Source organism: Monodon monoceros, unplaced genomic scaffold (genome assembly GCF_005190385.1).
Source record: "Monodon monoceros isolate NGI ecotype Baffin Bay Population unplaced genomic scaffold, NGI_Narwhal_1 Super_Scaffold_4, whole genome shotgun sequence".
In the NCBI taxonomy this organism is placed as follows: domain Eukaryota; kingdom Metazoa; phylum Chordata; class Mammalia; order Artiodactyla; family Monodontidae; genus Monodon; species Monodon monoceros.
Genome location: NW_021703781.1, coordinates 52,372,813 through 52,385,025, shown reverse-complemented (window position 1 = coordinate 52,385,025; position 12,213 = coordinate 52,372,813). Strand labels below are relative to the sequence as shown.

The window sequence follows — 12,213 nt, the reverse complement described above, 5'->3', positions numbered from 1 at the left end:
CAATGCTGGCACAGGGCTGATACTCATGAAACTGCAGCTGCCCCATCCTGCGCTTCACAATTTACAAAGCCGCACTTCAAAAGTCAGTTTTGGGTTCTGTCCTTTAGCTCCGCGTCGGTGCCATTGACAGCTGTGGAGATCGGAGCAGGATCGGAGCCGCTTGTGTAGGTGGTGACTGTTGCTTCTGACGCAGTTTTGGTTTTTGTTTGGTTTGGAGTTGACATTTCAGCTAGGCTACCTCTTGGTAGGCGAGATCTGAGTTCTCTGGGTGGCTGAGGTGGCACCGTGGGTCAGCCCCACCCCTCTTTCTGGTATTTGGCCCAGGGTTCTCGCCACACTCAGCCCCGCACAAAGATGGCGTAGAGCCCAGGCTGGGCCAATGGGGAGTGGCGTTGCTCCCGGTTGCCTAGGTAACAGCCAATGGGCTGCGGGAATTGTGCCCAGTGCGGCTGCCCGGGATGGCGGCGTCAAGTGCGGCAGGCACTGGAGGTGGTGGCGGAGAGGCAGGTGGCAGGGGCGAGCCCGGCGGAGCGGAGGTCCGCCCCGCGTCAGGGCGAGACGGTCATCCCGGAAGGCCGAGCCCAGGTTGGCTGGCAGCGCGGGTGGGAGGGGGCCGGGAGAGTGTGGTCTGGGAGGAAGGGACTGAGGAGCCCAGCCCGAAATGACAGGGGCTGCGGGAGCGCGGCTCCATCCCGAGGGTTGCTGCCCCGGAGGTCCCAAACCCAGGCCTCCCGTCTCTACCGCGGGGTCCGAGGCCCGAGCCCATGGCCTCCGGGATAGAGATCGGGGTACGTGGGCGCTGTGTGCAGAGGAGATCGCAGACCAGTGTGAGCTAAAGACCCCTCCCGCCCTGGAGAGCGGACCCGGGGTGAGGGAAGTAGCGGTGCTGGAAAGCCAGAACCGGGTTGGAGAAGGAATGGGGAGGTCGACGAGTAAGTGTTGCCTTGTTGCGGTCTAGGGTTTTGTTTGCTCTGGGTCTGCCTCTGTCACACTCTGGTGGAGAGACGTCCCTCACACACATCCTTGGGAAGTAGGATGCTTAAATTAGTTGATGGTGGCATCCCTACTGTCTAGCATCTCCAAACTGCTTAGGTACCACCGGGAGTCACTCGGTTGTATTAGAACCCAGCCCAGGAATTTTACTTTCTCATGAAATAGAATAGTATCCTGGCAGTCCGCATCACCCCAAGGCGGCTGGGGTTTTTCTGTTTGTTTTGTTTTGTTTTGAGCTTCTTTCTGGTGTCAGGATTTTCTTCCCACTTTCTTCAGTCTAGCTGTCCCACAGTCTTCCTAAATAAGACCTTTATCTAGTAGCGGTACATTTGTTTACTTTTCCAGTGGAAGGAAGAATTACAGTGAAAGAGACTTACAGACTTAAAACAAAGACAGTTATTTTAAGCTCACTTAAAATACTTTGAAAAGAACATTTGACTTTTTGTTCTAGGTCCATTACAAGCCTGATTTTTGTTCATCAAAGCCTTCATTTTCTTCTCTTTAGGATTCTAAATGCCTAAGAGCTGCTTTCTTTATAACTGAAAGAATTTCAAGACTGTCATACCCTGGGGAGGGTGGCTTTAGGGGGACAATGTGAAGCTATATGTAGATAGTTAAGGTGGATGCCTCCAAAAAATATTCTTAAACTGAAAATCTATTCTCTTTTATGTTAGTTTTTTTTTTTTATTAATCCTCTGGATTTGGACACAGGTTACTGTGGATGCATAAATATTTTTTAACCAGTTTGATTTCTGAAATTAAAAAAAAAAACAAATGGAATGGAAACAAAAGTTCTCATTCCTGTCTTCGAGTTCTGTTTGGAAATGTCTGGGGTGGGAGAAAATAAAGATAGCAAGGATATAGTCTATTATGCAGACTAATAGTGTGTTGGTTTATAGGCACAAAATAGTCATTTTCTTTTAGATAAATGTTTGGATTGATCCTTTGCAACCCATCTATCAAGAGAGAGAAAGGGTAGGCATCTGTTAAGAAGCACGAATCATCTTGGCTTTGTAACTAGATTCCACATGTAAATCTGAAGCCTAAACTCCTAGGCCATCTGTTCTCTTTAAAAAGATTTTTTGAGGGCTTCCCTAGTGGTGCAGTGGTTGAGAGTCCACCTGCCAATGCAGGGGACGCGGGTTCGTGGCCCGGTCCGGGAGGATCCCACATGCCGCAGAGCGGCTGGGCCCGTGAGCCATGGCCGCTGAGCCTGCGCATCTGGAGCCTGTGCTTCCCAGCGGGAGAGGCCACAACGGTGAGAGGCCCGCGTACCGCAAAAAAGAAAAAAGATTTTTTGAATAGCTGATACAAATACCGATTTGCATTCCTTATTTTTTTTAATATACATTTATTTATTTTTGGCTGCGTTGGGTCTTTCTTGCTGTGCGTGGCCTTTCTTTTTTCTAGCTCCGGGCAGGCTTCTCATTGCAGTGACTTCTCTTGTTGCAGAGTATGGGCTTAGTTGCTCTGTGGCGTATGGGATCTTCCTGGGCCAGAGCTCGAACCTGTGTCTCCTGCATTGGCAGGCAGATTCTTAACCACTGTACCACCTGGGAAGTCCCTGCATTCCTTTAAAGTATTGGTTTTTTTAGTCTGCATCAGCACTGGCTATACTTTATTAAACTAGATTTGTCTCAAGGACCATGGTTACCGATAGAGTTCTTTTTGGGGTCAGTGGCTATACAGCTATTAATTAGCATGGCTAACTACAGAAGTCATAAATGAAAACCCTGATTCTGCCTCAGGCAGTGACAATATCAATTATTTGGACACACGTAGAAGTTTCAAGTCAAGTGTGTTCAACCATGGCCTGAGACACATGGAGTGTACATGTGTTTCCTTTAATTAGCACTTCTAATTGTATTCTTGGGAATGGACGTCGTTTTGACAGGCAGCTATTGAAGTTTGCTATATCTCCCTAGAACAAAAAGGAATGGGAATTTGTAGTATGTGCTTTTGAAAACAAATGGGAGAGGATGGTGGCAGGGATAGGTTGAGGGATGATGTTCCCATTACAATTGCTGTGTAACCAGTTACCCCAAACTTAGCTGCTTAAAACAACCATAGGATGCTCACAGATTCTGTGAGTCAGGAATTGGGAGATAATCTCTCTCTCTCCTCCATGATACATCAGCTGGGATGTGGGCTCAGTGGCTGGGCACTGGAATCCCTGAAGGCTCCTTCACTCACTCCTGGTGCCTGGGCTAGGATGATTCAGAGATGAGGACTGCCAACTGGAAGCACCAGCACATGTGACTTTTTATGTGGCTCGGCCTCCACTGAGCATGGTAGCCTCAGGATAATCAGACTACTTACGTGGTGGCTTAGGTCTCCAAGCTCAAGTTTACCAGTTAGCAAGATGGAAATTGCATTACCTTGTATGATCTAACCTCAGAACACACCATCGCTTCCATCACGTTCTATTGGTTGAAGCAATCACAAACCTTGCCAGATTCATAAATGAGGAGTTAGCCACTACTTTTTGATGGGGCAGTGGCAAGGTCAAATTGTAGAAGAATGTATAAGACGGGAGATATGATTGAGAATATCTTTGGAAAATTCAGTCCACTCTGTTTGGTAATGAGAAGCTAATCTTTGAAGTTTCATTGGCTTCTTTGAAATATTTAGGATATATTGCCCAAGAGCTAACAGCATACCAAAAGAGTGGCTAGGTTTACAGTTGGAGGGGCTGGGTAGTGCTCGGTCCCTAGATAATCCTCAAACTGGAGAAGAGCCGTTCCCTTTCTTTCAAGTTCCTTCTACTGGTGGGATGCCACTGTTTGGAAGTTTCACATAGCCTTGAGAAAAAGTAAACGCACAAGGGGCTGAACCCCTGTGTAGTCAGTCTGGCTCCTCAAATTGCACTGAAATAACTCCTTCCAAAACTTCGAGTGGGGCTTCCCTAGTGACGCAGTGGTTGAGAGTCTGCCTGCCGATGCAGGAGACGCAGGTTCGTGCCCCGGTCCAGGAGGATCCCACATGCCGTGGAGCGGCTGGGCCCGTGAGCCATGGCCGCTGAGCCTGCACATCCGGAGCCTGTGCTCCGCAACGGGAGAGGCCACAACAGTGAGAGGCCCGCGTACCGCAAAAAAAAAAAAAACTTCGAGTGAAGATAAGTTAGTCAGCTGCTGCTGAGCATTGAAAGGAAATGTCCTTGTCTTATTATCTTCCTGTAGAAATAATGATTTTGCATTTATGTGTCAGAACGGTTGTTTCGTTCTAAGATTTAGTAGAAGATGTAACCATTCATATTCTGACTTGTTTTGAAGGAATGAAATAGCTCAGATTTGTGCCATAAGCTGACTTTTAGTTCTCTGATGTAATTAGTTCTCAGAAGAGCTGATGGTGACCTCTAGCTGTCAACATGCCTTTCTGGACTGGAAAGCGTTTTCCTCTGCACTTTTGATGGAAAACTGCTTCTCTTCCTCTCATTAATGTTGTATTTGCGATGGAGTCATGTTGACCTCTACCCCAGGCATACTCTGATGCTGGGCTGATGATAAGAGGCTCGTGAGCCTGAAATTAGATGCTGACCTTGTGGAACATTGATGGGACAGAGATGGCACACCAGGTGCCAGCCACTGAGAAAATAGCCCCCCAGAGGTACTGAGGGGCATTAAGACAAGAAAATGATCCTGATCTTGGGATATCTTCTACAATGAACATGGACCCTGAACATGGAGCTCCTGAGTAACTAGAAAAGTGAGAAAATCCCTGTGGTACCAATGGGAGTGACTCCAAACATCACCAAAAGAGCTTCCACAAAGCTGGCCTTCATTATGGGGGTAGAAATGAATGTCTCTCCATGTTTGGGTGAGAGCACAGGGCTTCTGCTCTGTTCAGGCCAGACTGTCTTCACATCAGACCATTTCTGAGCTTTCAGCATCTGCATCAAAATCATTAGGACATAGGCCAAAATTAGAATGTCCCATAGGGCGCTTACAAAGAACAGATGAGCGGCTATAATTTACCTTTCCCCTACTCAGTACTTACCTCATTAGTCAAAATTGCTGATATTTTTTCAAAACGTCATTTGAATTTGTAAGGAAACGCAAAAGATCCTGGATAGCCAAAGCAACCTTGAGAAAGACCAACAAAGCTGGAAGTATCACACTCCCTGATTTCAAACTCTACTACAAAGTTACAGAAATCAAAATAGGATGGTACTGGCACAGAAACAGGCACATAGATCAATAAAATAGAATAGACAGCCCAGAAATGAACCCACACTTATATGGGCAATTAGTCTACCACAGAGGAGGCAAGAATATGCCATAAGGAAAACACACTCTTCAATAAATGGTGTTGGGAAAACTGGACAGCTACATGCAGAAGAATCAAATTGGACTACTTTCTCACACCATATACAAACAAACAAACAAACCCTCAAAATGGAGTAAAGATTTAAATGTAAGTCATGACACCATAAAACTCCTAGAAGAAAACGTAGGCAGTATGCTCTTTGACGTCAGTCTTAGCAATATTTTTATGGATACGTCTCCTCAGGTAAGGGAAACAAAAGCAAAAATAAACAAATGGGACTTAGTCAAACTAAAAAGCTTTTGCACAGTGGAGGAAACTATCAACAAAATGAAAAGGCCACCTCGTAAATGGAAGAAGATATTTGCAAACAATGTATTTGATAAGGGGTTAATATCCAAAATATACAAAGTACTCATAAAACTCAACATCAAAAAATCACACAGCCTGATTTAAAAATGGGCAGAGGTCCTGAATAGACATTTTTCCAAAGAAGACATACAGATGGCCAAGAGGCACATGAAAAGATGTTCAACATCACTAACCATCAGGGAAATGCAAATCAAAACCTCAATGAGATATCACCTCACACCTGTCAGAATGGCTGTTATCAAAAAGACAACAGGGGCTTCCCTGGTGGCGCAGTGGTTGAGAGTCCTCCTGCCGATGCAGGGGACACGGGTTCGTGCCCCGGTCCGGGAATCTCCCACATGCCGCGGAGCGGCTAGGCCCGTGAGCCATGGCTGCGCGTCCGGAGCCTGTGCTCCGCAACGGGAGAGGCCACAGCAGTGAGAGGCCCGCGTACTGCAAAAAAAAAAAAAAAAAAGACAACAAATTACAGGTGTTGGGGAGGATGTGGAGAAAAGGGAACCCTCGTGCACTGTTGGTGGGGATGTAAATTGGTGCAGCCACTGTGGAAAACAGTATGGTGGTTCCTCAAAAAATTAAAAACAGAACTACCATATGAGTGGAAGTGGAGCACTTCCACTCCTGGGTATTTATCTGAAGAAAATGAAAACAGTTCTTAGAAAAGATACATGCACCCCTATATTCATTGCAGCATTGTTTACAGTAGCCAAAATATGGAAGCAATCTAAGTGTCCATCAATAAATGAATGGGTAAAGAAGATATGGTATGTGTGTATATATTCTATATATATATATATATATACGCACACACACACAATGGATATATATATATATGAATACTACTCAGCCATGAAAAAGAAAAAGAATGAAATCTTGCCATTTGTGACAATATGGGTGGACATAGAGGGTATTATGCTAAATGAAATAAATCAGAGAAAGACAAATGCCATATGATTTCACTTATACGTGGAATCTAAAAAACAAAGAAAAATGAATAAACTTAACAAAATAAACAGAGTCATAGATACAGAGAACAAACAGGTGTTTGCCAGAGGGGAGGGGGTGGAGAGATCAGAGAAATAAGTGAGGGAGATTAGGAGGTACAAACTTCCAGTTACCAAAAAAAAAAAGGAAAGAAAGAGAAATAAGGATTGCATTTTAAAAAATATGTCAAATGATTCTATTTGTCTCTTTATATTTATTGATGATTTGGGTATCTTAACTCCCTTCTTATAGAATATCCTTGAGTATAAATATTCTTTTACCACTCATATGAAGCTATACCTAGCCAGTCTCCAAATGTTACCAGGTTTTTTTGTTTATCCTGTGATATATCTGTGATAATCATTCCTGCTCCCATTACCCTGTTATCTCCCTAGTTCAGGCTTTATGATCTCATACCTGGTATATCAGTTAGCTTTTGCTAGGTGTGTTATTACACACCATCCCCAAAACATAGTGCCTACAACAACCATTTCTTTAGTCCGTGATTCTGTGGGTCAGTAATTTGGGGCTGGGCTCAGGAGGGCAGCTCTTCTAGTCTTGCCTGAGCTCACCCACGCATCTGTGGTCAGCTGGGACAGCTGCTCCACGTGGCCTCTCACCATCTGGCAGACTAGCCTGGGCTCATTCACGTGGAGGCAGAACAGTTCCAAGTGCAATAAGAGAGCAAGCCCAACAAACAAATGCTTTTCAAACCTCTGCTACGTCACCTTTGCTAATGTTCCATTAGCGAAAGCAAGTCAGATAACCCACCCAGATCCAACAGGCAGAGGAATAAATAAGCTGCCTCTTAATGGAGGATCTGCCATGTCTGCAAGGGCATGGATGGAGGGAGAACACTTTGTGCCCATTTTTACAATTGACTAAATGATCACATCTCCTGCCTTGCAGCTTTTCTGGCTGTAGGCGTTTGCTGTTCCAGTCCATCCTGCTTCCTTCTGCCACATTCATTTTCCTTAGACTCTGCTTTCATATTTCGTATTATAACCCCCAGAGGTTTCTTCCTTTCCATACCTTATCAGCTATCAACCCTTCTGCCTAGCTTTCAAAGGTCTCCTTAAGCTGGCCTGACCCTAAAAGCAGAGCACATGGTACAGGGGAAAAAGAACTAGCAGCAGTCAGGGGAGGCATGGGCATGAGTTCCATCATCATCATTGTTCACTAACTAGTTTTTAACCTCTTGGGGCTTCTGTTTGCTCCAAATGTTTCTCCCTGCAAAATGAGGGAGTTTGGATTAAATCTGAGAGGTTCTTTTCAGATTTAAGATTTAGGATGGGTGTACGTAGATGAATTTGTTTCCTGTTACTCCCTAAATAAACCTTCAACTCGAATAAGACCCGGCTTCTTAATTCCCACCGCACATGTCATGTTTATATTGCTCTTTGTGCTTTCATTCCCCACGTTTTCTCAGTCTGGCATTGCCCTTTGCGTTCTTCACTGCTTGTTTTCAATTCTGCCCATCCCTTGTCTTTGTAATCTCTGCCATCCAGTTTGGCACTTAATTATATTATCTCTCCTATTCAGTGTTTCAGTTGTTAGTCTTATCAGCTAGATTATAAACTCAACGAGGAACGAGACTATATTTTATACATTGACTAAGCACATAGTAGGTATCAAGCAAATATTTACAGATTAATCCTAAATTTCCATCCCAGGTCTTAGAAAATTGGAACCGGCTGAAGACTTTTAAGACAAGTAGGAGGATAAGACTGCTTGGGCAGAGGTGGCGATGATGGTGGTGGTGGTTGGAGAGGGGGGATTTTTGTTAAATGTACTCAAGGTAGTTTATACTTACCAGGCTGGTAGCCCTTAGAAGGTATCTATAAAATTGCTTTACAGGCCTTTCCTCCAGCTATCCTATGACACTGGTTCTCCTCTGCTTATTTCTTGCAGTTTTCATCCTTCTGTAAGCTGTCACCATGACCCTGACAAAAGGTTCCTTCACCTACTCCAGTGGGGAGGAATATCGTGGCGAGTGGAAGGAGGGTGAGAAGATCCGTGGGTAACATCCAGTGATGTACACTTCATTTGGCTGAAGGACGAATACATCAGGATATATATAAGACAACTTTATGAGTCTTCATTTCTAACTTCTAAAGCCAAAGAGTGCCTTTCCTTTATTTGATTTTAGGATTATAAATAAAGGAATTGGAAAATGCTATTGTTACTCCAATCTCCAGAAATAAGTTAAATCTTCCCACTTCTAAATTTAAAGTGTTTTAACACTCTTTTTTTTTTTTTTTTGCCACGCCTCGTGGCTTGCAGGATCTTAGTTCCCCAACCAGGGATTAAACCTGGGCCTATGTCAGTGAAAGTGCCGAGTCCTAACCACTGGCCTGCCAGGAGAACCCCCAACACTTTTTTTTTTTTGCGGTACGCGGGCCTCTCACTGTTGTGGCCTCTCCCGTTGCAGAGCACAGGCTCCGGACGCGCAGGCTCAGCGGCCATGGCTCACGGGCCTACCCGCTCCGCGGCATGTGGGATTTTCCCACACCGGGGCACGAACCCGTGTCCCCTGCATCGGCAGGCGGACTCTCAACCACTGCGCCACAAGGGAAGCCCCCCCAACACTCTTTTACCCTTTAGTGGTATTACTTGGGAATTGTTTTTATAAATGCTAAGGTACTCAGCAGAGCAAAATGAATTATTTTTAGGGCCCATAAATTGCAAAGTACAGATTCATTGTAATGACTTGATTCTAGTGAATCTTAAGGAAGAAATTAGGGCAGACACTCAAGAGCAGATGACATTCATTGCCTTGAATTTACTGTGACAGCTCATTACATTTGGAAGTATCTATTCATAGGAAGGGCAGAATTCCTCCAGCCTGAGGCTATACAGGAAGCACTTTAATGGTGTTCAGTTTGGAAACAGTCTGGCCACTTAAAAGTCTCACGGGTCCAGTCCTAGCAAACCCGGAACTGCCCCGAGGAGACTTGACTCTCTATAGTCCTGCCAACGAAGAGCAGCTCACACCCTTTCCAGACGCCTCATTCTTTTCATGGTAGATCCCTGCAGCCGATGAATTTTTGAGCCTTGAGAGGAGAAATTGTGCACATGGGATGTGACCTTGCCCCCGTACATCCACAGCCTTTTCTCCTGCCTCCCAAACACCTACTGTCCCCTTTAACGTGACCTTTTAAGAGGAGAGTCTTCTCGAGGCTCTGCTGGGCAGTCTCTATCCACCAAAAGAGCGCCCTTGTACCCGGAATGGCATTGCTGCTTCTCCAGTATCTTGCTCTGTTCTCTGGTCAGTTCAGTGGGTAAGCACAGCCCTATTGATGGAACAAAGCTCAAACTAGTATTGCCAGTCAGGCTGTTAGGTTTGCCCAGCAGCTTCATGGTGTTGGAGGGTACTTTAATTTTTTTCTCAGAGTGTCAAGGCAGTTAAGTGTCAAGGGCTCCAGAGTCAGTCTGCCAGCTGCATTTGCTGTCTTGCTCTACCACTTGTAGTTGCTCTGTGGTCTTGAGTAAGTTTTTAATCTTCTCCTTGCCTTGGTTTCTGCATCTGTTAATGGGAATAATAATAGTATTGGGCCTACCTCCTAAGGTTGTTGTGAGGATTAAATAAGGTGATAAATACAAAGTGCTTAGAAGAGTGTATGGCACATAGTGAAGGCCCTGTGAAGTTAGCTATTGTGATTTTTATTTAAAATTTTTTTAAGCTATTGTGATTTTTCAGTGCTCTCTTATCTTCATACTTGGAGAGACCTGCTCCAAATCTGATGGTTGTGACTTAAGAAGGGAAGATCTTAGAGGCCAGCTTATTACTCTGGGTAATAGTTCTCTGCCCTGCTAATGTCACTGCTTCTCTTCTTTCCTTTGTGGGTGGGGTGATGCAAGGCAAGGGATGTTGGACTGTGAGAGGGGACCCTGAAGCTGCCCCATCCCAACCTGACACCCGTCTTCTCTTTGCTCAGGCCGCAGACATGGTTTTGGTCAACTGATGTTTGCAGATGGTGGCACCTACCTGGGCCATTTTGAGAATGGGCTCTTTAATGGCTTCGGGGTACTAACCTTCTCAGATGGCTCGAGGTGGGTACTGGGTCATCACTCCTTTCTCAGCCTTAAACTAGGGAAGGGAAGTTCTGTTCTAAAAGGGATAATGAGAAACATCTGGTCAAACCTGAGCTTGTCCCGGGCCCTCTGAAAACAGGCAAGGAGTAGCGTTCGTTCTTTTATTGGTTACTTTATAAATACATCTAAAATTTGAAATGGCAAGGAGGTCAGTGACCTCCCACCCCACCACTGTCCTCTTAGGTTATTTCCTTGAGATTAGAGCCTCGTATCATACACACTCTCTGACCCTTCTCTGCTGGGTGGGTGGGTGGGAGCTCTGGAAGAGTGGAATCAGCTTTGCTCCTTGGCGTTGATAAACCACACATTTGGTGTTGGCAGCTGCCTGACTCAGTTATCCTGAAGGCTGACATCTCGTGTTTCTGCAGGTATGAGGGGGAGTTTGCCCAGGGCAAGTTCAACGGCGTCGGAGTCTTCATTCGACATGACAACATGACCTTTGAGGGGGAATTTAAAAACGGCAGAGTGGATGGTTTGGGTAAGTTGCGGGCCAGCAGGACAGGTGACTGACAAGCATAAATGGGTGGAAGGACACCTTTGCAGCTTTAATCCTCCTGTGGATGCCCAGCAATGCATAGTGACTGGGCGCCGATGCCGGGTCATCGGACTCACCAATAGAGTACCCAAGGGCTGCAAACTTTTCTCTCCCTCTGCCTCTACGTAGCAAGCAGACCTCCCAGCCACTAATGCCACTGTCACACCCATATTTTCTCTGTCCCCCTCAAAGGCCTGCTGACTTTCCCCGATGGTTCTCACGGAATACCCCGCAACGAAGGTCTGTTCGAGAACAACAAGCTTTTGCGGCGCGAGAAGTGCTCGGCGGTGGTTCAGCGGGCCCAGAGCGCCTCCAAGTCAGCCCGGAGCCTCACCGCCTGACGTGGCGCTGCGCCCAGCTGACAGCAACGCCCCGCCACCCGCTGGGGGTGAACAAAAGAACCCGCTGTGAGAGGAGATGAGAATGACCATGGAGCAGAAGTCCCGGGAGGGGCCCCGTCACCTGCCAGGCAGGGCTTCGGTTACAGAAGGTCTGAGGCTAGGGCCGCTGGCCTTGCAGCAGTGGTACCCGGTGTGCCCTGCCCTTCTCTTGCTCGCTCGTTGGTACTCTCTGTCCCTAACACCGTGGGTCAGCCGGTGCAGACCTGCTACTTCATTTTCTGCCAAGGGATGCAGAGTCTCTTCCTTCTGCCTCTAATCGGGGCAGATGATCCCAGCCCCAGATGAGGGCCAGTGCTCTGCGCTGCCCTGGAGAAATAAGGAAAACGACAGGCGTGGCTCAGACAGTACAGCGGTCCTGAGGACGCCAAGGCCAGAGCTGTGCTGTATGTTACCCTGCATTCGCTTCTGGCTGGCATCACGGCCCCAGGCCTTCCCCTTTGTCTGACCAGACTGGTCCTCGTGTCTGCTTATTGCCCCTGTGAAGGGTTCAGTGAGTGCTATTTCCCTCTCCCTTGACTTTACAAACAGATAATTTGTGCTCCTCTCTCCTTCCTTAGACATGGGAAAGGATCC

General features: G+C 46.3%; 2 protein-coding genes across 3 annotated transcripts in view; one reads left to right on the top strand and one right to left on the bottom strand.

The window, feature by feature from the left end:
* Positions 1-462: 462 nt before the first annotated feature.
* On the top strand, positions 463-11,638 carry MORN4 (MORN repeat containing 4). Its single transcript, XM_029244878.1, has 5 exons — positions 463-585; positions 8,521-8,613; positions 10,548-10,662; positions 11,073-11,182; positions 11,432-11,638. Exons 2-5 carry the CDS (start codon positions 8,547-8,549, stop codon positions 11,578-11,580), a joined length of 441 nt encoding a protein of 146 aa, XP_029100711.1. The 5' UTR covers positions 463-585; positions 8,521-8,546; the 3' UTR covers positions 11,581-11,638.
* Positions 4,689-12,213, bottom strand: part of HOGA1 (4-hydroxy-2-oxoglutarate aldolase 1) — a 30,585-nt gene continuing 23,060 nt past the window's right edge. Inside the window, exons 8-9 of one of the 2 annotated variants that reach the window (XR_003796977.1) lie at positions 8,423-8,659; positions 4,689-4,882 (exon numbers count right to left, since the gene is read on the bottom strand). The gene's annotated coding sequence lies outside the window, so the exon portion shown is untranslated. Of the gene's footprint in view, positions 4,883-8,422; positions 8,660-10,689; positions 11,947-12,213 lie in introns of those variants that run through there. The other variant, XR_003796978.1, reaches the window with a different exon arrangement.